Source organism: Lactuca virosa, chromosome 5, assembly GCF_052849685.1.
Source record: "Lactuca virosa cultivar CGN04683 chromosome 5, Lactuca_virosa_CGN04683_v6, whole genome shotgun sequence".
NCBI classification, from domain to species: Eukaryota; Viridiplantae; Streptophyta; class Magnoliopsida; order Asterales; family Asteraceae; genus Lactuca; species Lactuca virosa.
Window position 1 is genome coordinate 112951138 of NC_136430.1, and position 27096 is coordinate 112978233.

At 39.3% G+C, this 27096-nt stretch overlaps 2 protein-coding genes across 2 annotated transcripts; one reads left to right on the top strand and one right to left on the bottom strand.

The window, feature by feature from the left end:
- The first annotated feature begins 21912 nt into the window (after positions 1–21912).
- LOC145114636 (Haloacid dehalogenase-like hydrolase (HAD) superfamily protein) lies at positions 21913–24060 on the top strand. The gene is made up of 10 exons (XM_079050692.1): positions 21913–22369; positions 22454–22547; positions 22632–22676; positions 22770–22820; positions 22924–22998; positions 23108–23141; positions 23239–23294; positions 23504–23563; positions 23660–23766; positions 23897–24060. The coding sequence occupies exons 1-10, from the start codon at positions 22008–22010 to the stop codon at positions 23940–23942; spliced, it is 930 nt and encodes a 309-aa protein (XP_078906818.1). The 5' UTR covers positions 21913–22007; the 3' UTR covers positions 23943–24060.
- On the bottom strand, positions 23952–26109 carry LOC145114637 (uncharacterized). Its single transcript, XM_079050693.1, has 3 exons — positions 25249–26109; positions 24439–24506; positions 23952–24345 (listed from the first exon to the last, which is right to left on the bottom strand). Exons 1-3 carry the CDS (start codon positions 25969–25971, stop codon positions 24213–24215), a joined length of 924 nt encoding a protein of 307 aa, XP_078906819.1. The 5' UTR covers positions 25972–26109; the 3' UTR covers positions 23952–24212.
- Between the last annotated feature and the right edge of the window lie 987 nt (positions 26110–27096).

Consider the following 27096-nt stretch of genomic DNA (forward strand, 5'->3'; position numbering starts at 1 on the left):
AACAATGTAACTTTTTATTATATTTATGATGGTTGGGTTTACTTTCTTTACAAATATTCAACTGTTATGATACTACGTGAAGTCATCCGCCCCCGAATGTTTCCGCCATTCTGGTTTGGGGTTGTGACAGATTGGTATTAGAGCATTGTTTATAGTGAACTAAGTATACCAAACCACATAAGATATACAAACTATAAATGCAAAGGGAGTAAAAACCCTCTGACAAAACGTTTTCACAAACTATACTTTTAATAAATTAAAATGATATATTTTTTTATTTATAAAAGTATAAGTACATGCATGCATCGGTCTAGTATCATAGCCAAAGTTTTACAAAAGTATTAAGGCAAGTTGTGAAGTTACGATTAGGCCTCGGGGTATGTAATCAGATCGAGAATAAATATAGCATGATCAACTATATTTATCCTAGATGTATGTCGGGGAATGGTCGTAGTGAACAACAAGTCAAAAAAAAAAAAACTTACCAAATAAAATTCTATAACCGAACTTACAAATTTGAAATACTATAGGAGTATTTTGCAAAACTATAAGAACTGTAATAATCGTACGAACCTCGATATTTAGTTAGAAATAGGAATCGTCAAATAAATAGGAATATCCTTACCAAAAATTACCCTTTTTACTCCCAAGTTTTATATATAATTCTCTTACCTCTATTCTCGACCAGACAAAATGGCAGGTTGTCACATTCCCGGGGATCCCTACTACCCCAACCAGGGTAATGGAGGCTGGATTGAGGAAGACCCAGAGGAAGATCCCAAAGAGATTCCCGAGGAAGAGCCAGAAGAGGATTCCGAAGAGGATTCCGAGGAAGACACAGACGAGGATTCAGAAGAGGAAGGAGATGGTGGGAGCACTGACTCGGAACCGGAGATCTACAGTCCTCCCCAAGGAGCAGCAAATTCCCGAAGGAACTTTCAGGTCCCGGCGCCCCGCTGGGCTGTGGACCTAAAACGATGGAGCAAGGAACAAGGACAACGACCACCTTACGGCATGGAGTGAGGCTTTTATAACCTCAGCAACGGGGGTTCAGCTGACAGGGCACTCCCTGTCATGGTTCGTCGCATTGCCAACCAAGGCGAGCAAGCAAGAGTGAATGCCAGCCAACTCTTGGACATTGGGGCCACCGCTGTTATCACTGCGGTACGTCTTCATCGTCTGGACGAAGAACATGAGCGAACAATAGAGCACACCTTTTCCCTTCAGAAGGACATTACTGTTGCTAGAGGCGCATCATCGAGGCCGAACGTCAAGTAGCCCGAACTCAGACTTCCACAACCACATACCATGGACCACAGCGTGCTACCCGCTCGGAGTAGAGCACGTACTTATGGCGCTATATATATACTTATCGACTAAGCGTTAGTGCTACTTTTTCCTTCACGAATGTAAACCCGACGGATTGTGAGTACACAGTTCGGGGGTCGGAATGCTGTCAAATTTTCCCATTTTCATTGATGTACCCTAGACCCATGTAAGGTCAAATATTCCTGATCATTGTATCAAATATTAATATCAATGAAATTGACACGCATTTATTATTTCTTTGAGTATTCCATTAAGTTCTTAAAATACTAAGGAAATCATACACTTATTTTTTAAAGTTTCCATTAACTTACGAAAATTTGGTAATGTTCAGAACACAAAACATATAATACTAAGACTTTCCATAATCGTTTCTGAAGACTTATCAAGAATTCGTATCTTAACTTATGGCAGAATCATGCCACCAAGAAGGAATCCTCGACGCTTCAATGCTACAGGAGCGCCAACACCACCTCCACCACCACCTCCATCGATGGATGCTGCTACCTTTCAGGCTGCTGTAACAGCTGTTGTAACCGCAGCAATGGCACAAATGAGTAACAACGGATCAGGAGGAGGAATAAATAGCTCTACTAATGGCCAAAACCAGGGTCGTTCCGGGGAATGTACTTACAAGGACTTCTCTAATAGCAAACCCATCCCCTTTAATGGAACTGGGGGAGTAATGGCTCTATCCCAATGGATAGAGAAAACGGAAGTCGTGTTCGAGATATGCTCATGCCCCGAAGAGAGCAAAGTAAAATTTGCCGCCTGTACTTTCTCTGAACGAGCCCTAACGTGGTGGAATGGCCACGTCAAGTCACTAACTCTGGTGGTGGCAAACTCCATGGGTTGGGAGAACCTGAAGCAAATGCTACTGCGAGAGTACTGCCCAAGGGGCGAGATTCAGAAACTTGAGCAGGAGCTTTGGGGCCTTTCTATGGTGGGCTCGGACATCACAACCTATACGAATAGGTTCAGTGATTTGTCAATACTTTGCCCAGGGATGATGGCCCTAGAAAGCAAGAAGGTGGAAAGGTATATCTGGGGGCTGTCGCCCCAGCCTCGAGGAAGTGTGCTAGCTTCCAAACCCACGACATTCGACAGTGCCAAACAACTGGCACAGTCCCTCGTTGATCATGGGGTCTGCGAAGATGTCACGGTCGTCGTCCCCGAACCAACCAAAGGAAGCAACAACAATAACAGCAATGCCAACAACAACAACAACAAGAAGTTTTGGAACAAGAGGAAAGGTCAAACTTCGCATGAACCTTCAAAGAAACAAATAGTGGCAGTCCATGCCGCTACTGCCCCCACTGATGTCCCTGTTACCCCTACGCCGGTAAAACAATATGTTGGGAACCTACCAAAGTGCAGCAAATGCAATTACCATCACAAAGGAAATTGTCGGGAGATGCACTGTAAAAACTGCGACAGGAAAGGGCACACTACCCGTTTCTGTAAGGCACCGGCGCGACCAATCACCCAAGTTCCTGGTGCTGGAGTGAGCCAGGCATGTTATGGGTGTGGGGAAACTGGGCACTACAAGAGGAATTGCCCTAAGGCAAAGAATGCTGGCGGCGTAGGAAGAGTGCTGGCAATAGGGCAGAACGAGGCAATAGTCGATCCCACAGTGGTTACGGGTACGTTTCTCCTCAACAACATTTATGCATGCATACTCTTTGACTTTGGTGCGGAGAGAAGTTTCGTGAGTCATAAATTCAAACACTTACTTAATCAAAAACCCCAAGCACTCAATAAGATATTTACGGTAGAAATGGAAAACGGTAAAACAGAAAGCACAAACGATTTATATGTAGGCTGCACACTAGCTCTAAATGAACACTTTTTCCAAATCAATCTAATGCTGATCACCATAAGAAGCTTTGATGTCATCATCGGTATGGACTGGTTAAGCCTTCACCATGCCGATATTCTGTGTCACGAAAGGGTTGTTCGCCTAAATCTGCCAAGTGGCGAAACTCTTGTCATTTATGGTGACAAACCCGGTACCAATTTACAAATCATCTCTTGCGTCAAAGCCCGAAAATACCTGCGAAAAGAATATCATGCTTTCCTAGCCCACGTGGTAGACAAGAAACGAGAAGTGAAAGACATTAAAGACATTCCGGAAGTCTGCAATTTCCCGACATTTTCCCTGAAGATCTTCCAGGAGTCCCACCCGAACGTCAAGTCGAGTTCAGAATCGACTTGATTCCCGGAGCTACCCCAGTAGCAAAATCGCCGTACCGTCTAGCACCGGCAGAAATGCAGGAATTATCCAGCCAGCTGAACGAGCTTCTAAGCAAAGGATTCATTAGACCGAGCTTCTCACCTTGGGGAGCACAGGTTCTGTTCGTAAAGAAGAAGGACGGATCTTTTCGCATGTGCATCGATCGGGAACTGAACAAACTCACGATCAAGAACCGATATCCCTTACCGCGCATAGACGATCTATTCGACCAACTACAAGGAGCAAGCTACTTCTCCAAGATCGATTTAAGATCTGGGTATCACCAACTGCGAGTCCTGGAAGGAGACGTTCCCAAAACGGCATTCCGAACTCGCTATGGTCACTACGAGTTTGTAGTAATGCCCTTCGGATTGACAAATGCACCAGCGGTGTTCATGGACTTGATGAACAGAGTATGTCGTCCTTTCCTGGACAAATTTGTGATCGTGTTCATAGATGATATACTCATCTATTCAAGGAGTAAAGAGGAACATAGCCAACACCTCCGACAGGTCTTGGAAACATGAAGGACAGAGAAGTTATACGCGAAATTCTCAAAGTGCGAATTTTGGATTCGGAAAGTAGATTTCCTAGGTCACGTGGCAGTAAGGAGGGGATACACGTGGACCCTTCCAAAATCAAGGCAATCGAGAACTGGACAACTCCAAGGACTCCAACGGAAATCCGACAATTCTTGGGCCTTGCCGGGTATTACCGGAGGTTCATACGAAACTTCTCGAAGATTGCTAAGCCACTTACCACCCTGACTCAGAAGGGTGTAACCTTCAGCTGGGGAGAAAAGCAAGGCACTGCGTTCCAAACACTAAAGTTAGCCCTATGCAGCGCACCTATATTATCTTTGCCAGAAGGAACAGAAGACTTTGTGGTCTACTGTGATGTGTCAAACCAGGGCCTTGGATGTGTCCTAATGCAACGAGGAAAAGTCATCGCATACGCCTCGAGACAGCTCAAGACGCACGAGGTCAACTATACCACGCACGATCTCGAACTAAGAGCAGTCGTTTTCGCTCTGAAGATCTGGAGACACTATCTCTATGGCACGAAACATACAATCTTCACCGACCATAAGAGCCTCCAGCACATCCTCAATCAAAAAGAACTCAACATGAGGCAAAGACGATGGGTAGAACTACTAAACGATTACGAATGCGAAATTCGTTATCATCCCGGAAAAGCTAATGTAGTAGCTGATGCCCTCAGCCGAAAGGAAAACTCGGGCCGCCGAGTGAAATCCTTAACCATGACGATCCATTCACACCTGTCCACACAAATAAAGGAAGCTCAAATAGAAGCCTTGAAATCCGAAAATGTGGCGGGGGAGGCCTTAAGAGGAATGGATAAGAATCTTGAAGTCAAGAATGACAGAGTTCGTTACTTCATGAATCGGATCTGGACGCCGAAGTTTGGCGGATTCAGGGATGTCGTCATGAATGAAGCCCATAAGACTCAATACTCCGTACATTCTGGTTCAGACAAAATGTATCTGGATCTCAAGAAACTGTATTGGTAGCCAAACATGAAAGCCAAAATTGCTACCTATGTAAGCAAATGTCTGACTTGCGCCAAAGTCAAGATAGAGTACCAAAAGCCCTCGGGATTATTGCAACAACCTAAAATACCCGAGTGGAAGTGGGAGCAGATAACCATGGATTTCATAACCAAGTTACCCAAGACAGCGAGTGGACTTGACACTGTCTGGGTGATCGTCGACAGGTTAACCAAATCCGTGCACTTCCTACCAATAAAGGAAACAGATAAGTTGGAGAAACTAACTAGAACATACATCAGGGAGATTGTACGACTGCATGGTGTACCAATATCCATTATCTCGGACCAAGATAGTAGATTCACCTCGAGGTTCTAGCAGTCACTACAAAAATCTCTAGTGTGACATCCCCAATTTCACGGCCAGAAAAGACCGATTTAATTTATGCTTTTAAAATAATTTCAGAGTAATCATTTGATTAAAAGTGTTGTGGAATTTGTTCCCAGAAAAACATGATAAATATGTTACCAAATCATTTCCGAAGAAATGTATTTTATTCACGTAAACCATTGGGATGTCATTGTCAATACAAAAACATAAGCATAAACAAAACTTACATTCATTTACACTAGTGATCTACTTCTCTTTTATTCTCTCAGTGTAAAGCAACTTTGTATCGATACCTGTGATACAAATAAACTGAGTGGGTCAGGCTTGGAAGCCTGGTGAGCATATAGGGTTTTCAACCCACAATAAATAATAAACTTATTAAGTTCTCAATCAACAATAAATTTATTAATTTCATCAACCAAAATAACCCTAATAATTACCTATTCCCATTATCCTCACTTTACGTCCCTAAAACAACTATCACAAGGTACCTAGCCTAAGGATTTTCACAAGGGGTGACAGCATTGTTTTCCTCAGCAATTTATGTCAAACAAGACATCCTAACATAAAACAACCTATAAAGTGACAACATTGCTTCCCTCTGCAATATATGTCAAATAAGACAAACATCGGGGTGACAACATTCCTTTCCTTCAGCAATTTATGTCAAATAGGCACGAAGTCACATCGTCGCCATGTGCTAAGTCCATAGCTCTTATTTATTGACAGTATTTCCCACGGGAGTCCCCTCCCCCTGCAATACATGTCAGTGGGTTTTCCATATGCTAAGTCCATAGCTCTTATTCATCGACGGTATTTCCCACGGGTGTTCCCCCCGCAATACATATCAATGGGTTTTCCATACAGCTGATGAACATACTAAGGGGTTTCCCCAGCCATACATGCCCTAAAGGCACTCATGAGGGGAATAGAGTACAGCGAATGAACACTCAAGTCCATTAACACCTACAGGTTGCGAGCCTGCTAGTGTTCCACAGACCGTCTATAACAGTCCATGGTTGTCATCCATACTCTGATGAATGACGGGGGTCAACGTTTGGGTAAGTGCTTTTCTCATATTACACCACTCACGCCAACGTTTGGGTAAGGGCTTTTTCATATTTCACCACTCACTCTCAACTCATGATCTATATCACTGATCATCTCATCTATCCAACTCACCTTTCATCACACACCCACTATTTAACTCATGATCTATATCACTAACTCATGAAGCTCGTCCGATCACTTCATAAAAGAACAAAGACTCCAAAGCTCTTCCAAATAAAAGTATAGGGAAAATACTGATAAAGTACTCCCGTACGCTCCCGTACCCCGACACGTAATAGTGTCAAAAAGATGAACTAACGGATGGACACCTAGTTCAAAAACACCTAATCAACATATAGTTCAAGAACACTTTATGAACATATAGTTCAAACATACGTACCGATTACAAGTCTAGTAACGTTCCACTGGACTATCTAAAATAGTTTGTGGCCGTTGTCTATACTCTACTAGATGACTAGATCATCTTAAACATCGATACCTCTCGTCACTTTTATTTCATCACACATCATCTAATTCATCTACCCATGTTTTACCCAACATTTTTGTAGATAAAAATACATATACAATTTAAATTATTTAAAACATGTATAAATCACTCCTTTAACATCCAACTCAAATAAACAAACAATAAATATTCACACAGCACGTATTTTATATAAAATACTTCATATCTATGTGTAAGGTGAAAGTAACTACACACTCACGTGATTTAATGAAAATCGGGCAGCAGTTCATTTCCTAAAACGATCGTTTCTAATAAAACCGGGAGTTTTATTGAGAAACCGGGCTCTGCGAAGGGTCGGGCTTCAAAACCGAAAAGATAAATTTTCCGGGCTTCTCGGGCTCTTCATGGCGTATTCCGGGGGTTATAATCGATACCGGGGCTTTGGGGGATGTTAAGATGAAGAAAATATGAAGAAAGGGGCGAAATATGGCAAAATTCCAAAACTAACCGGGAAGGCTCGCATACCCCTTCTATTTATAGGGTCCGAAGTCGGCTAGGGAAGGTGGGGTCCACAGGCGAGGGTGCGCAGGTGCTCGCACATGGGCTGCGCGTTCGAAGTGGCTGCTGGCAGCTCCTGATTGGACCGAGGCCTAGTGGTCCGAGGTAGAGGGTTCGTGGCTCGCTGCGAGGGTTTCGGACACGTGATAAGGGCACGCGTCGGACAGGTATTGGACCGCTTCAGCAGATCGGATGACTCAGCCTCATTTCGGACACGTGGCACATGCGAGGCAAGGACACGTGGCCGAAGTCCACGTGTGTGAAAATTCCCGGTTTTGGCATTATTCCTCGATTTTCGCGCCAAAACTTCTAAAATCCATAACTTTCGCATACGAGCTCCGTTTTTGACGTTCTTTATATGAACACGTAGGTAAAATTACGCTCTACAACTTTCATTTAGACTTCGTCGGCTAATTTTTAATTTAATTTTTAAATTATTATTTTTAACAGACCGGGACAGGAAATCCGTTAAAAATTCATAACTTCTTCATCCGACGTCCGTTTTCGTCAGACTTTTTACCGTTGTGCTACTAATGACGAGACCTTCGATTCTCGTTTAGGTCGTGTCGGTTAAAAATCATTCGATCTAAAATTCGAGTTTTTAGCTGTCTACTACTAAGCTGAAACTTCGAAAAATCATAACTTCCTCATACGAAGTCAGATTTGGGCGTTCTTTTTATACCTACTCTCGGTTTCACGAACACTACGAGTTTCGTTTAGATCACTAAGGCTAAAAAGTGGTTTATCAAAAACTCACTTTTTACGACATTCGGCACCGTGCCGGTTTATCGTGAAACTTCGACAGGTCATAACTTCTTCGCTATAACTCGGATTTCGGCATTCTTTATATATCCGTAATCCTTGTCACACCCACTACAAGTTTTTTAATAGATATCAGCTTTATCTAAAATTTAATTTTTGACGCTCATTTTTATTCTTAATTAATTAAACCCTAATAATTAAGCATAAGACACATAATTCACATAATTCCTTTTCATTTCTTCTAAATGAGTTACAAAGGTTAACCTATACCATTATGTCAATATTAATGCCTAGCCTAGAAACACGGGCGTTACAACTCTCTCCCCCTTAGAATGATTCCGTCCCCGGAATCACACATCAGCAAACAAATACGGGTAGCGACTCATCATATCACTCTCCGTTTCCCAGGTGAGATTTGGCCCATTCGTATGTTTCTAACGCATAAGCACTAATTCGACCATTTTACGTCACAACTTCCTAGTCTTACGGTCAACGATTGCCTCAGGTTCTTTAATCAACCTCTTGTTTTCATCCAACCTTAATTTAGAAATGGGAATTATGTCGGGCACATCTCCCGTAAATTTTCTCAAATAACACACATAAAAGGTATTATGAATACCCTCCAGTTCTTCCGGTAATTCTACCTTGTAAGCTTGATTCCCGATCCTCCGAAGAACTTTAAATGGTCCAATAAATCTTGGACTCAACTTTCCCCTTCTACCAAATCTTATAAGTCCCTTCCACGGCGAGACTTTAAGTAAAACCGAATCTCCAACTTCGAATGATATCGGTTGTCTTTTCTTGTCAGCATAGCTCTTTTGAGCAGCTAACCTCCTTTCCCTAATCACTTTCAACTTTTCAGCAGTCTGATGGACTATTTCAAGTCCCATAAACTGCTTTTCCCTAGCTTCCAGCCAACATGACAGCATTCGACACTTTTCCCCATACAAAGCGTGATAAGGTGCCATCTTGATGCTTGAGTGGAAACTATTACTATAGGAAAATTCTACTAGAGGTAAGTGTTTACCCCAGTTACCTTGGAAATTCCAGGGTACATGCCCTCAGCATATCCTCCAACGTTTTAATTGTTCATTCGCTCTGACCATCGGTTTGTGGATGGTAAGTTGTATTCAAACACAACTTGGTACCTAATTCATCTTATAGACTCCTCCAAAACCTTGAGGTAAAACGGCTGTTACGATCTGATACAATCGTTAACGAAACACCGTGAAGCCTCACACTTTCCTTCACATAATAATTCGCAAGTTTATCCATAGACCATTTCTCGTTGGCTGCTATGAAATGCGCACTCTTAGTGAAGCGATCAACGACCACCCAAATCATGTCGTGACCGTTCCTTGTTCTGGGCAGTTTAGTCACAAAATCCATAGTGATACCTTCCCATTTACCCATGGGTACAGGTAAAGGTTCTAAACTCCCATACGGTTTTTGATGTTGTGCCTTAACCCTAGCACATGTTACACACTCGGCCACATACTTAGCAACATCGAGCTTCATCGTTGGCCATCAGTAATAGGGTTTTAGATCCCTATACATTTTTTTACTGCCGGGATGAATCGAGTACATGGTCTTGTGAGCTTCTTCCATTAGAAGATCTCTTATTCCTCCCATCTTAGGTACCCAAATCCTACCTTTGAATACCTTCAGTCCTTGACCGTTTGTACCAAACACCAACGTTTTATCCCAAACGTTCCTCCTTTCGGTCATTTTTCTCTAAAGCTTCCTCCTGAGCTTTCTTTATACTTTCCACAATTGGAAAGACAACTTCAATTCTCAACGCTCTTGGCCTCTTCCTTTCAAGATTCACCTTCCGACTGAGAGCATTAGCAACAACATTTGCTTTACCAGGGTGGTAAAGTATCTCACAGTCGTAGTCCTTGAGTAACTCTAGCCAGCGTCGTTGCCTCATGTTCAGTTCCTTCTGATTAAAGAGATATTGAAGACTCTTATGATCAGTGAAAAGTTTGCATTTAGTACCATAAAGATAGTGCCTCCCTATCTTTAAGGCGAATACTACCACTTCCAACTCCAGATAATGAGTGGGGTAGTTCTTTTCATGCTCCTTCAATTGCCTCAATGCATACGCTATCGCTTTATCCCTTTGGGTCAGAACACAACCTAACCCAACTTCTTTAATAACAAACGCGATACTCTTATTGATCGCTTTGATCATCCTTTACTTCAATTCGGCTTCAGTCAACTACTACATCGAACTTGGTTCTCTGAACCACGTAACAAACTCATCGTAGTCGGACTCAATTTGATATGACCACTAGGGTCATAATAACAATCATCTTCTTAGTCATTACCGAAACGATGGTAACGACAGACTAGAATAAGACGGAATCAATTACGAGTTCCTTGGTAACCTTGTGACTTTCCCTGATCCAAGTGTGAGTCCTGTGCTTCCAGTAGTATAGATCTCTACTACTATTCACACCTACTCATACTCGTCCCAAGTACTGTCTCGCAGTCCCCAAGTCCTAAAATCACAAAACAATTTAACACATACGAATGTGTCCAATTAATCATAGAATTTTCCTAGACTCTACTAGGACTTCTTCCATGCGTATCTTCAATCATCAATTCTACTTCAACTTGGTTGGTGATAGAAATTCCAGACGATGGGACAACTTCAAGAATTACACCAACCATTCATCATCCTGCCAATCGGAGGTGTACTTCAGACGTACCGTACCCCTCTAAACGTTCCATTATTTTATTAGATATATTCTAAAGACAAGATACCACTCTTACGATATCTTCTGATAGGTATCATTCACTATCATAAGCTTTTCATTTCCTCCATCTACTCAATTCTCTACGAGTCTTCACCATAATATTTTGTACACCCAAACAAACGTTCGGTATACCAGGCGAGAATTTAAGATATGAAAGCTTTATTTACGATAGACGTATAAATCTCCTTATCACTTCGAAACGTTTATATGTTAGTTCTAATCTCGTAATCATACGCTTAGAATCCTACACACATAAAGTTTCCAGATCCGGTCGGCAACAGACCATAGATCCAAACAAATAATAACATATAAGGCGTCTTTATAGCTATAACATAAAATATTTAACACATAAATCCTTTTAGGCATCTTTCCTAAAATAAACTTGTGCTCGTGTCTAAAATATAGCAGACACTCATCTCACAATCGTCACTTAGAATTCTAAGTTTAAGTCCAGAAATCCTACAAATTCCTAGTTCGCTTAAACTAATGCTCTGATACCAACTGTGACATCCCCAATTTCACGGCCAGAAAAGACCGATTTAATTTATGCTTTTAAAATAATTTCAGAGTAATCATTTGATTAAAAGTGTTGCGGAATTTGTTCCCAGAAAAACATGATAAATATGTTACCAAATCATTTTCGAAGAAATGTATTTTATTCACGTAAACCATTGGGATGTCATTGTCAATACAAAAACATAAGCATAAACAAAACTTACATTCATTTACACTAGTGATCTACTTCTCTTTTAATCTCTCAGTGTAAAGCAACTTCGTATCGATACTTGTGATACAAATAAACTGAGTGGGTCAGGCTTGGAAGCCTGGTGAGCATATAGGGTTTTCAACCCACAATAAATAATAAACTTATTAAGTTCTCAATCAACAATAAATTTATTAATTTCATCAACCAAAATAACCCTAATAATTACCCATTCCCATTATCCTCACTTTACGTCCCTAAAACAACTATCACAAGGGACCTAGCCTAAGGATTTTCACAAGGGGTGACAGCATTGCTTTCCTCAGCAATTTATGTCAAACAAGACATCCTAACAAAAAAACAACCTATAAAGTGACAACATTGCTTCCCTCTGCAATATATGTCAAATAAGACAAACATCGGGGTGACAACATTGCTTTCCTTCAGCAATTTATGTCAAATAGGCACGAAGTCACATCGTCGCCATGTGCTAAGTCCATAGCTCTTATTTATTGACAGTATTTCCCATGGGAGTCCCCCCCCCCCCCCCCCGCAATACATGTCAGTGGGTTTTCCATATGCTAAGTCCATAGCTCTTATTCATCGACGGTATTTCCCACGGGTGTTCCCCACCGCAATACATGTCAATGGGTTTTCCATATAACTGATGAACATACTAAGGGGTTTCCTCAGCCATACATGCCCTAAAGGCACTCATGGGGGGAATAGAGTACAACGAATAAACACTCAAGTCCATTAACACCTACAGGTTGCGAGCCTGCTAGTGTTCCACAGACCGTCTAGAACAGTCCATGGTTGTCATCCATACTCTGCTGAATGACGGGGGTCAACGTTTGGATAAGGGCTTTTCTCATATTGCACCACTCACGCCAACGTTTGGGTAAGGGCTTTTCTCATATTTCACCACTCACTCTCAACTCATGATCTATATCACTGATCATCTCATCTATCCAACTCACCTTTCATCACACACCCACTATTTAACTCATGATCTATATCACCAACTCATGAAGCTCGTCCGATCACTTCATAAAAGAACAAAGACTCCAAAGCTCTTCCAAATAAAAGTATAGGGAAAATACTGATAAAGTACTCCCGTACGCTCCCGTACCCCGACACGTAATAGTGTCAAAAAGATGAGCTAACGGATGAACACATAGTTCAAAAACACCTAATCAACATATAGTTCAAGAACACTTTATGAACATATAGTTCAAACATACGTACCGATTACAAGTCTACTAACGTTCCACTGGACTATCTAAAATAGTCTGTGGCCGTTGTCTATACTCTACTAGATGACTAGATCATCTTAAACATCGATACCTCTCGTCACTTTTATTTCATCACACATCATCTAATTCATCTACCCATGTTTTACCAAACATTTTTGTAGATAAAATACATATACAGTTTAAATTATTTAAAACATGTATAAATCACTCCTTTAACATCCAACTCAAATAAACAAACAATAAATATTCACACAGCACGTATTTTATACAAAATACTTCATATCTTTGTGTAAGATGAAATTAACTACACACTCACCTGATTTAATGAAAATCGGGCAGCAGTTCATTTCCTAAAACGATCGTTTCTAATAAAACCGGGAGTTTTATTGAGAAACCGGGCTCTGCGAAGGGTCGGGCTTCAAAACCGAAAAGATAAATTTTCTGGGCTTCTCGGGCTCTTCGTGGCGTATTCCGGGGGTTATAATCGATACCGGGGCTTTGGGGGATGTTAAGATGAAGAAAATATGAAGAAAGGGGCGAAATATGGCAAAATTCCAAAACTAACCGGGAAGGCTCGCATACCCCTTCTATTTATAGGGTCCGAAGTCGGCTAGGGAAGGTGGGGTCCACAGGCGAGGGTGCGCAGGTGCTCGCACATGGGCTGCGCGTGCGAAGTGGCTGCTGGCAGCTCCTGATTGGACCGAGGCCTAGTGGTCCGAGGTAGAGGGTTCGTGGCTCGCTGCGAGGGTTTCGGACACGTGATAAGGGCACGCGTCGGACAGGTATTGGACCGCTTCAGCAGATCGGATGACTCAGCCTCATTTCGGACACGTGGCACATGCGAGGCGAGGACACATGGCCGAAGTCCACGTGTGTGAAAATTCCCGGTTTTGGCATTATTCCTCGATTTTCGCGCCAAAACTTCTAAAATCCATAACTTTCGCATACGAGCTCCGTTTTTGACGTTCTTTATATGAACGCGTAGGTAAAATTACGCTCTACAACTTTCGTTTAGACTTCGTCGGCTAATTTTTACTTTAAGTTTTAAATTATTATTTTTAACAGACCGGGACAGGAAATTCGTTAAAAATTCATAACTTCTTCATCCGACGTCCGTTTTCGTTAGACTTTTTACCGTTGTGCTACTAATGACGAGACCTTCGATTCTCGTTTAGGTCGTGTCGGTTAAAAATCACTCAATCTAAAATTCGAGTTTTTAGCTGTCTACTGCTAAGCTGAAACTTCGAAAAATCATAACTTCCTCATACGAAGTCAGATTTGGGCGTTCTTTTTATACCTACTCTCGGTTTAACGAACACTACGAGTTTCGTTTAGATCACTAAGGCTAAAAAGTGTTTTATCAAAAACTCACTTTTTACGACATTCGGCACCGTGTCGGTTTATCGTGAAACTTCGACAGGTCATAACTTCTTCGTTATCACTCGGATTTTGGCATTCTTTATATATCTGTAATCCTTGTCACGCCCACTACAAGTTTCTTAATAGATATCGGCTTTATCTAAAGTTTACTTTTTGACGCTCATTTTTATTCTTAATTAATTAAACCTTAATAATTAAGCATAAGACACATAATTCACATAAAATTCACATAATTCCTTTTCATTTCTTCTAAATGAGTTACAAAGGTTAACCTAGACCATTATGTCAATATTAATGCCTAGCCTAGAAACACGGGCGTTACATCTAGGAACGAGGCTGGACATGAGTACCGCCTACCACACACAAACCATCGGCCAGAGTGAGAGAACCATTCAAAACTTGGAAGATATGCTAAGAGCTTGTGTGATCGATTTCGGTAAAGCTTGGGATACCCGTTTACCATTAGTTGAGTTCTCATACAACAATAGCTATCACACTAGCATCAAGGTTGCTCATTCGAAGCCCTCTACGGTCGTAAGTGCATATCACCTCTGTGTTGGGCTGAAGTGGGTGACACGCAACTAGCTAGAGGTCAAGTACCCGACAGCACTCTCACTGGCCCGAAAATCATGAGGGAAACTACCGAGAAGATTGTCCAAATCCGAGAACGACTAAAGGCTTCAAGAGACAGACAAAAGAGTTATGCGGATAGAAGACGGCAACCCTTGGAATTCCAGGTTGGGGACCGGGTGCTATTAAAAGTCTCGCCCTGGAAAGGATTAATACGTTTTGGCAAACGTGGGAAACTAAACCCAAGGTATATCGGACCCTTCGAGATCCTTGCCAGGATCGGCCCGGTGGCATACAAACTTCGATTACCGCAGGAACTGAATAACGTACACCCTACCTTTCACGTGTCGGACCTAAAGAAGTGCTTGTCCGATGAGACCCTCGTCATCCCTCTGGACGAAATTGAAATCAACGAGAGTCTCCACTTCGTAGAAGAGCTAGTAGAAATCATGGATCGGGAAATTAAAAGAACTAAACAAAGTCGCATACCCATTGTGAATGTCCGTTGGAATGCCAAGCGAGGACCGGAATACACCTGGGAGCGCGAAGATCAAATGAAACAAAAATACCCGCATCTTTTCCCTAGTCATTAAATACTTAATGTAAAATTAATTTCGAGACGAATTTCCCTCTAACGGGGGGATGATGTGACAACCCGATATTCCAAGTCAATGTATTGTTCAAAAGTCAAATGTTATAATCTACTTTGGAATCATTAAAAATAGCATCAAAAATAAAGTGTTCTAAAGTCTCAATTGGGATACATAAAATGTTAGATATTGTGTCAAGGTTTTCAGAAATATAAAGAACACAAAAATCCGAGTTATAACGAAGAAGTTATGACCAATCGAAGATCCGCGACAATACCGGTAAAACACTGTTAAGCAGAAAACGCAAAATTCCAATAAAATGCTTTTTAACCTTAGGTATCTAAATGAAAGTCGTAGATATCCCAAAACCGTGAACGTACATAAAAAGAACGCCCAAATCTGACTTCATATGAGGAAGTTATGATTATTCGAAGTTTCGGACATAACAGTAGACAGCTAAAAACTCGAAATAGAGATCGAGCGACTTTTAGCCAACACGACCTAAACGAGAATCGAATATCTCGTCAATTGTAATACAACGGTAAAAAGACAGACGAAAACAGACGTCGGATGAAGAAGTTATGGATTTTTAACAGACTTTTCCAGTCCCGGCCTGTTAAAAATATATTATTAAAAATAAAGTCAAAATTAGCCGATGAAGTCTAAACGAGAGTTGTAGAGTATATTCTCACCTTCGCGTGCATATAAAAAACGTCGAAAACAGAGCACGTACGCAAAAGTTACGGATTTTACAAGTTCGGGGCACAACTTCTGAGGCTGGTCCGAAGGGAACGCCCTGCGCTCCCTAAGGAAACGCCCCACATTCGTACTCGCAGACCTGTCCCTTCTCCATCCCATCCGAGGTTCGTAAGCGATGACGTATTTCAGCTTCGGAGCGCGCTGCGTTCAGGGGAACGCCCTGCGTACCCAGCAGGAACGCCCCGCGTTCGCACCTTGTCCAGCCCCTATATAAAGGGTGCGAGGGTGTCGGCTCCATTTGCTAATTCACACCATTTCTCTTCCCCTTTTTCACTCTCGAGCCTCCCGAAACTATCCCGACACCCCGGTTACGTACCCGAGTCCCGACGAAGGTCCGAAGCTCCGAGATTCCCGAGAAATATACCACTTCCCGGTCGAGGTGCTGCCCGAGAAAATCTCGTTTTCTTCAAATCACCACACTTTCCAGGTGAGTTCATACCCCTACATTTTCACGTCTTTTTCATGTTTTGGGGGGGGGGGGATACAAGTGAAACACGAGAAAAACTTATGTTAAAATACGCATCGTTATATATGATTTCAAATACTTTACCTATATTTGTTTATAAATGTTAAACAATATTAATATCAACGTTACACTTTACATGCAAAGTTGGTATTACATCAAGTTTTTATCACCAAATGGAACACACTTTTGAAAAACTATAATGGGTATAGTTTACGAGTTATTCATGACATCTTTACATAAACACTGTAAAAAGGAAATACTTTCGTTTACAAGAAACGTGGACTTTTCATTCCATAAATCTATTGATACTAAGTTTTGTGAGACATCCGACTTCACCGTACTCTCAAGTACGCATTTCAAGTCCTGCATTATAAACCATAATCTCTTGTAGGGAGAGTGTGATACTTGTGTATAGATCTATACGGGATTGACAATCCCGCACCTAAACTGTTAGCTACAGTTAGACCGGCAGGTCTGGGGTGACAAACGTCATAACACTGCAACGCCTGAAGAACGTTGTTACAGGCAGCCTAGGTCAATAGCATGGTTATAAAACTCACATAGAGTATCGAAATATTTTGATTTACGAGACGCTTAAATGCATTCAGTAATTACATTCTTTATGTATAAATCCACTTTCACCATTTGAGCATGAAAGATACTATTGCATTCCAGCCTTTGGAACTTTTTCAAACTATCACACATACATAGAAAATATTGGATTTTCTGGAAAACACGTTCAGTTATTTTTACCGAAAGACATACAAATTTTATGTACAAAAACGCTTATGGACTCACCAACTTAATTGTTGACACTTTTTCAAAACTACTTGTATTTCTCAGGGAATCAGTAATACAGGTAAACATCAGCTTTTGGAAAAGGAACGCTAAGACGTCAGTTATCAAAACATTTTAAATCATCATATTTGTAATATTCTTTTGAAACATGTATTACATGCAACAATGTAACTTTTTATTATATTTATGATGGTTGAGTTTACTTTCTTTACAAATATTCAACTGTTATGATACTACGTGAAGTCATCCGCCCCCGAATGTTTCCGCCATTCTGGTTTGGGGGTGTGACAATATAACCCCGTCTTTCATGAAAGAACAAAACACGTGGAAATTGATTGCTATTTTTTACGAGAACGAGTCGAGTCAAAGGAGATTACACCAGTGTGGATTGACACCCGTGATCAGATAGTTGACTTGCTAACCAAAGCACTTGGTTCACAACGTTTATGCTCATTATTGGTCAAGTTGGGCATTAGAAATTTGCATGCTCCAACTTGAGGGGGAGTAAAGGAACCGATTATCCAACTTGCAGTCATTATCTATTTTTTCAATTAATTGTCATCTCTATCTTTTGAGTAGAAATAGCTTAAAGTTAGCTAGGTCATTGTTATCTTTTTCCCTATATAAAAGCTTTGTACTCTGCACGTTATTTAAGTATGAGAGAAATATAATTAGAAGCTACTATACCAATTTTCTCTCAAAACACCAATAGTCGAATCAAAGACTTTCGACCCTTCATCCTAAAATTGATATTCACAACTATCATAATCGATACCAATCAACATCAATCGAGTACGAGTTTCACCCACTCGTTACGTACATATAGCAACAACTCGAATTTTAAACAATATCATCGAAATCAACTCCAAACGCTTTTGACTCACAAATCAAGGCCAAATCGACCAGCTTTCGACTCCAAGTCTTCAATTTCGACTTGACATTGACTTCCATTAAGTCCTCACGTTTGATTGGTGTGCTTTCACTTTCAATTCAAGAACCACTTTTGACTCCATATGTTGTATCACTATTGATTAGAAAATAATCAACATTGAAATCCCATTCGACTCCAAGAAACACCAATCGATTCAATTCAATAATGGGACTCGATTGCAAAATTTCCGGTCATAAGAATGAGCATCATCAGTCGAAAGTCCTTACTTTCGACTCCAAGTAAATCCAAATCGAGATTTCTTTATATGCTTTCGATTATTAGCCTTCCCAATCGAGAACAACTGGCGAGACTCCATTCTAACCGATTTTAACCATTCGATTCGAGTATCTCAGCTATTGCAGAAAGTCAAATCAACAACACCGCGTGCTTCAATTCGTTCCAACTACAATCTACTTTCACTGTAAAATTTTCGATGTACAACCTCAGAACATCGAAATCAAGTTTGAATTACTTTCGATTCTTGAGTCTGGACTTCCAATTTCCAAAACATCGATTTTCAAATCATTGAAATCAACAATTTGACTTTTCAGTTTGACTCCACCGTATCACAATCGATTTCAGGCGTACAACTCCTAATATTAACATTCGTTTCAAAGGAAACACCAATTGAAATCAAAATCAAAATCAAAAGTGTTCGATACTAAAGGCTCTGAAATTTAAAGTCCATACCAGTCGAACTCAAGCTTTGAACCTTCTTTGTTCCCAAGCTTTTATCAATTGATTTCAAATTGGGTTAAATGATGAATAGTATCGAGAAATTAGAATGGACTCGAATTTTGGATTAAAAGAACAAAAAAAATTATTTAGGGCTTTCAATGAATGGATTAAATAAATAGAAACTTTGATTTTGGGCTTGATCTATAAAAATGTGTTGGATCATAGCAATCGGGTTGAAACAAATAAGATCGAGTCAAAACGATCAAAAATCAATAACGAAAGCACGAATTGAAAATATGATTGATTTTAAATTTCTAGAAAACCTTCGTTCATCATCGGATCTTCAAAAACAATAGTATCAACATGAACTTTTAGGAATCCATTTTTTATTAAGAATTTGAGATACCTTCTTGAAAATCTTTTTCCCATTTGCAATGCACGAATTGATCATGGAAGATCTTGGTTCCTTGGTTGGAATTAAGAAATCTCCAAATTGCACATTGTACCACCCACGATGCACGTTGTACCATCCATGGAATTTCTTCTCATTTCTCCAAGATCTAACATTTATCTTCATAATGATTTTGAGAATCTTCAACAATTTTGGGTTTGGAATTCGAAATCATTACAACATTTTGTTGGATCTATATGTCCAAGAATCATTATTGAGTGACATTGCTAATGACATATGATCCTATAGGGTCACACCTTAATCAAGTTGGTACTTATTGAATATTTATTATATATTTGATATTAACAATAAATTCAACTCTTTGTATTTAATTAGAGAAAAATTATTGTTCTATGAAAACAATATTGTAAGAAGTAGAAAAATAGTCTTTACATGATAAGGTATCATATAATAAGTCATGTATAAAGTTTTGGACATTTGGTTAACCATGATTAAATCAAATGCTTACTCTACCATGGTTAAAGGACTAGTGAACATTATTTATATAATAAAGGCCATATGGCCGAAAGTTGTAAGGAGCATGGAGGTTGCTTGTCAACCTCCATCATAATGTTCCCCATGCCTCCCTTTATAGCCCATTCTTTTGAATATAATATTCAAGAGACCATGTTTGGATGGGGTTATAAATAGAGGGTCTCTTACATGAAGAATGTGCTAGTTTTTGGTCCAAAAACTTCTTCTCCTTTCTTCTTTCTCTCAAAACCGTAAGCTCTCTTTCCTCTTTTGAAGACATTACTTGCTTTTGGTGTTTATTTTGTGTCTTCCTTTTAGTGCTTAATTGTTTAAGCACTTAAGGCTTAAAGAACAAAGTTGTATAAGAAGAAATCTAGCAATTTTGGTACCTTATTCTTGTTGGTGGATTACTTATAGAGAAGATCAAGCTTCTTGTTCTTTGACATCTACTTCAATACCCCAAATCCAAGAGGGTCCAAAGGCTACAAATGTTGTTATTTATAAACACCCTATGGTTGTTATAATATCATTCTAACCTCTTTAAAATGATCATTGATGGTTTGTTTTGTTGTCACACTCGAAATTTATAAGAAATGAAATATATGTCTGTCTCAAAAAGAAAAAGCAAATGAGGATTCAAACAGGGGTTAAACATGCAATAATATTTGTAGATGATATTTTATATTGTTAGATTAAAATTTTAGAAACTCAAAGTAGAAAGTCAAGAAGGAAAGTTAAAAGTTAGAACATGCAATGAGTGTGATACCGAAAGGGGCTTGCCGGAAATTAAAAATTGAAAATGTAAAATGTTGAGGCCTTCGTTGCCGAATCTAAAGTATGTAGGCGGATGAGAGATAAAAACGACAAAACTTTGTTAGTAAGAGGGGCGGAGTAGAATTGATGTGGTGGATGGTTGTCTCGGCGAAGCAGACAGGCGAGTGGTTGTTTGTGTCCGAAAAGAAGAAAGTGCAGTTGGAGTGGTAGTGTTAAGGCGTAGGACACTAGGAAAATGGAATATATGGCTATGGGCCTACGGGGAAAGGATATAAATTATAGAGACAATGTGATATCTAGCAGGTGCCGAAGTTTGTGTGTCGGAAAATATGAGAAGTGCAAAGATCGGAGTAGAATTGCCTGCAGCCGACGAGTTGTCGACTTACCTCAACCCATAACAAGGTATTGCCAAAGTTTTACCAGAAACGGTAACTTGCAAAATTCATAAATTGGCCACGTATCCAAGTAATCCTAGAGAAACATAAGACTATACCCATTGGAGGCTTACTGTGAACGGCTCATAGAAAAAAATATATTAAAAAAATAAGAATGTGGCAATCCTTTGTGATCTAGTTCGCGCCCACAACCTTGCTCGGCTTAGATTGTAATGAAGTATATGGTCACATGTGCAATTACTTTTATATCAAAAATTAACTTTTGTTAATATATAAAGTTAATGTTTAATATAAAATAAAATAAAATATATTAAAATACCTAATTTATTTTTCTCTACAAAATAAGACCAATATTGATATAATTTTATAAATATAAAATTTTAATATAAAATGGGTTGAGTTTGGTTGTTAATGGATGTAAATAATTAGATTGGGTTGAATTGTATAGATTGAAGATATATATATTATTTTTTATTGAAAAGTTGGGTTGGGTGGTATTGGTAATGAGAATAGCCTAAGTAAACTCATGTAATTTACTTTAATTTTTATTATACAAACAAATTAAATAATACAATTATTTATTTATCCCAAAAAAAAAAACAATTTAATTTTAAAACGCCAAACTCCCACCCCATTGCGCAGCCACAAGAACATAACCCGCCACAACGAACACATACTTCATACCTTGTGGCATATGAGATAAAGTTACTCCCACAAGTTAATCATCAATGGCGTCCAACGCCATGGTTCTCCTCTGCCCTCCCACCACTACTCGCCACCACATGCCCCTCTTTTCTCTCCACAAAACCACCACTTCTCTCCGTCGTATCCCTTATTTCTCTTCTTATTCTACTTCAACCAGATCATCATCACGCCCAATTTCCGCTTCATCACGGGCAATGGAAGCTCTAATATTCGATTGCGACGGCGTTATTCTCGAATCCGAAGACTTACACCGCCAAGCTTACAATCTGGCTTTCGCTCACTTCAATGTCCGTTGCCCTCCCTTCTCTGAACCTCTCATTTGGGATATTGAATTCTACGACGTCCTTCAGAACCAAGTCGGTGGTGGTAAACCTAAAATGCGCTGGTTATCTCTCTCGCTATCCTCTTTATTTTTCTTTTCGTTATGCTAATTGAGAATCTGTGACAGAAATCGCACTAACGTGATCAGGTATTTTAAGGAGAATGGTTGGCCTTCTTCAACACTCTTTGACACGCCTCCTGAAAGTGACATCGATAGGGCAAATTTAATTGACACTCTTCAGGTGTAATCGATCAACAATTGTAGACGAAATGTTATTTGCTAAGCAATTGAAACTCAACTCAACTACTTATTTTGGTGTTCGTAGGATTGGAAGACTGAAACGTACAAGGATATAATCAAATCCGGAAGTGTAAGAACTAACCTTTTGTTCTGATGTTTATATATGTATATATGATTGTTTTTTGTTGTATAATCTGCTTAATCTTTCCATCTTCAACAACAGGTTGAGCCCAGACCAGGTGTCCTAAGATTAATGGATGAGGCCAGAGCTTCTGTAAGATAGTAATCGAACCCTAATATGATCTCTTAGGGTTTTCTTTGTATTGTGACATTGATGTTTCTTGATTATTTCACTTAATTATTTTATTAAACTCCAGGGTAAAAAGGTTGCTGTATGTTCTGCTGCAACCAAAAGCTCAGTTATTCTTTGTTTAGAGAATCTTATTGGAATGGTAAACCCAACTTCCTATTTACTTTTTGGGATTTAATTATTAACAATCATCATTTACATTGTTCTTCAATGGCATGTTTTTTATATTGTGACCTTTCCTCTTACTTCAGGAACGATTCCAAGGTCTTGATTGCTTTCTTGCAGGTATATTTATACGTTATAATAAAAATAAATTATCAACTATAATCTTGTTGCATGTTGAGAGATCATAATAGGGTTCTATTAAATGGTTATTTTGTAGGTGATGATGTGAAGGAAAAGAAGCCTGACCCTTCTATATATATCACAGCCTCCAAGGTAATAATCACCAAGTACTGACTAATTTATACTGTGTTTGACATGTATTGGACTGAGAATGAGACTGATTTAAATGAGACAAAACTTTTCTTCTCTTTTTTCTCATCCAAAATGATGGCAATATTGACTCACTCTCGATCTGTCATATGTGCAAAAGACGTAAATGCCCTTCTCATCTTAATCATTAAAAATTGCCCGGTGTATTTTAGAAACTAGGTGTTTCTGAGAAAGCTTGCTTGGTGGTGGAGGACAGTGTCATTGGTCTACAGGTCAACCATTTGCCATATATTCATATTTACAATAATTTATTAAAAAAAAACAGATTAATTAAAAGACGTAAATGTCCTCATCATCCTCATGTCCAGGCAGCAACAAAAGCAGGAATGTCTTGTGTGATTACCTACACATCTTCAACTGCAAACCAAGACTTTACAGATGCAATAGCAAAATTCCCTGATTTGAGTGACGTAAGGTATGGGTCCCACATTCCATATTCAACTACATCATTGTATTTTTATAAAAGAATAGATATTTTTATAAGGGAATTTATAATTTCTTTTAAATCCGGTGAAACTAACTTGTTGCATATGTTTATTATTCAGATTAAAAGACTTGGAGGAGTTGCTAGAAAATGTGGTTGCTGCCTAGAATTTTACATTATGATACAAAATACACATTTCTATTAATATTATCGGGAATTATTTGTAAAGAAAATGTATCAAGAATGTAGATATATATAAGTTTACAAACAAACCCTTTTTTTAAATCTCCTCTGTGCTCTAAAAAATGGGTATACATACAGTCTCAGCCTCACCAACCGGTCCCACAACCAACATGGGAAAGGTAAACCACAATGACATCTGACTGATGTCACCTGAGATTTCCTTATAGATTCTCATCTTCTTACTGTAAAAGACACTACTGTGTGCTTTGTGTAATGGGAACAGTGAAGAATGATTTCATGTTTTTGTAGAGTTCTTTTGGTTTCTCGGCATTGATTGCATGTCCGGCGTTCTTCAAGATTATAAAATCCGCGTTTTCTCCTAAATGTCTGAAGAAAACAAGAAATGAAATCACATGAGTTTTGGAATCGTTATGAAAACAATTAAACTTGAAAGATGTTGAGGTTATGATTCATGCATACTGTTTTAGCCTGTGACCTAATTCAATTGGGAATATTTTATCGTGCTCTCCCCATATGATCAACGTATGCTGCATCATAGATTCAAACGAGGTTAATCGACAATTTTAAAGCCTTTTTGTTATACAACACAACATAGAAAACAATGGACAATTAACGTTAATAATATAAAAAAATTCAAACTTTTGCACCTTAACAAGGAGGACAACTATTTTGTTGGGAGGCTATCTTTGTGACATGACCGAATATAAAAGCATACAAGATATGACATGACAGTATACAAGACAAGCCATGACAACATACAAGACAAGCCATGACATGACAACATACAAGATATGACATGACAGTATACAAGCAAAGTATACAAACCATGACATGACAACATACAAGATATGACATGACAATATACAAGATATGACATGACAATATACAAGCAAAGTATACAAGCCATAACATAACAGAAACATACAAGATATGACATGACATTATACAAGCAAAGTATACAAGCCATAACATAACAAAAGCATACAAGATATGACATGACAGTATACAAGCAAAGTATACAAGCCATGACATACATGCATTTAATAGTGTATGGGACCAAAGAGTAGACCAATTGCAATTTTTGTGACATGGAGAGGTATTAATGTCAAATTGCAATTATTATTCCATTCCAAAACTTCAAAACAAGATAGCCATTAACACAAAAAGACATAAATACCCTCGTTACTTGACCATGAAAATAACTCAAAAATTGTCTATTTCTGTCCAATAAACAGATTGAATGTATAGGAGTTAAGAATATGAATGAACCTGAGTGATCTTTGGAAGATTAGACACTTTTCGACCTTTATATAACGCTTCAATCAATTCTTTACGTTCTTGAACATACTCTGTGTTCATGACATCAATAAAATCAGATAAAAAGCAAGAAGGGACATTCACCGGAGGTTTAAAGAACGCCACCTTCATCAACTCCCTCAACTTTTCCGGCGTCTGAGCCAACAAAATACTTGTAGCATCATCAATACTCTTCACACTAAGCAACCCTTTATCCATGTCACTTTCCTCGACACAAACACCAGAACAAGCGATCACCACCTTCTGCACTTTCTCCGGGAACTTCGCCGCCATACTATACCCCACAAACCCACCGTAGCTCAGCCCCATCACGTGAATCTTCCCAATAACACCAACGACTTCCATGGCTGAGATAAGACACTCCGCCTGAAAGTGTTCAGTTCGTTCGGGTCGGGTCGTGTGGGATTCGCCGAAGAATAAAAGGTCCGGGATGTAGACGTTGAATTTGGAAACGAGTGGAGAGATGAAGTCGTTGTATTGCCACATTGCGTTGGCGCCAAAGCCATGGATGAGGAGGAGATTGGGTTTGTTGGGTTTTGGGGTTTTGGGGATCCAGAAGTGGATGACGGTGGCGCCGTCGTGGAGGGTGATGGTGGTTGATTTGAGACCGGTGCGGCTGAAGGAGTACCGGAAACACCGGTCTCTTGATGCTGTGAAACTGAAACACTTTGCCATTTCTTTTTTGAGTTTAGAAATATAGAGATTAAATCGGAGGGGATGACCTGTTTAGCATTATTCCGATGACAGTTGACGGCGGGAGACGGCAGACAGGGTTTTGTTAGGTATAAATGATGATTTGAAACATGATTTTCGTTGATTGTGTAGTCATATTTGATTCCAGCCGTAAATGTTGTTGTCCTAGATTTTATTTTAGTCAACAGTAAATTACAAAAGATTTCCATGTGACTGTGTGAGTTTATCAAATTTGTAGGTTTCGTCCTTACAAAAATTATTTTATTCGGCCGGTCCTTCGATTTGTTGTCTATTTTGTCTCTAACCCTATGTGAATCGACTATTTTAATTTTTTTATTTTTTTATTTTTTTTTTAGTTTTTCTTATTATTTAGACAAAATAAAAATAACATAAGTGGTCAGTGTTCTTATTATTTCATTTGTCGGATAAAACTTCATAAATGGTCTATGTGGTTTCTTAAATTCTAGATTTTAATCTCTAACCCCTTTTTTTAATTTTATGAAAAAAAAATTAGTTTCAATTTCTAACGTGGTTAGTCTCTTACCCAAATAAAAAGACTTGTATACTCTTAATGTTATTTTTATTAATCAAATAAATATCATCCTCTTCCATTTCTCTCTCACGTTAAAGTCAGTCGCCACCATCGTCACCACCACTTTTAATTGCTGCCTTTAACCTTAACAACATCATATCCTCTTCCCCGCCCCCTTTATTTTCTCCATCATCACCGGTGGTGAAGAGAAACACCACTAACTACCACTTTCGTCTTGATCTCCTACAATCATTACAAACAGAAGATAAACGCACATAGCGAGGCTATTTAAATATGGATTTTTTATTCTGATGATGAACACATGTCGACTGTGTTAGGATTTCTACAGATAATGGGGCTAGGGTTTCACTGTGGTTTTTCTTATCTAATAACGGGGTTGGGTTTAGACATGCGACAGTTAGATTTTCCCTTTCTCTGTTGGGGGTTTAGTTCTCCATCCGAAACTAGCTAGTAATAGCAACCTATTTTCCAATTATGACTTTTACTCCTTGTTCTGATTAGTTATCCGATATAACATCAAATTACACACATACAAAGTTATATTACATATTAAC

What these genes read in the sequence shown, in the direction of transcription:
- LOC145114636 (XM_079050692.1), top strand. Translation starts at nt 22,008, where the DNA reads ATGGCGTCCAACGCCATGGTTCTCCTCTGCCCTCCCACCACTACTCGC. An exon ending in GGTAAACCTAAAATGCGCTG is followed by an intron (nt 22,370 to 22,453) that starts GTTATCTCTCTC and finishes TAACGTGATCAG; the next exon opens with GTATTTTAAGGAGAATGGTT. An exon ending in TGGATGAGGCCAGAGCTTCT is followed by an intron (nt 22,821 to 22,923) that starts GTAAGATAGTAA and finishes ATTAAACTCCAG; the next exon opens with GGTAAAAAGGTTGCTGTATG.
- LOC145114637 (XM_079050693.1), bottom strand. Translation starts at nt 25,971, where the DNA reads ATGGCAAAGTGTTTCAGTTTCACAGCATCAAGAGACCGGTGTTTCCGG. An exon ending in ATCTTCCAAAGATCACTCAG is followed by an intron (nt 24,507 to 25,248) that starts GTTCATTCATAT and finishes TCTATGATGCAG; the next exon opens with CATACGTTGATCATATGGGG. An exon ending in TTAGGTCACAGGCTAAAACA is followed by an intron (nt 24,346 to 24,438) that starts GTATGCATGAAT and finishes TGTTTTCTTCAG; the next exon opens with ACATTTAGGAGAAAACGCGG.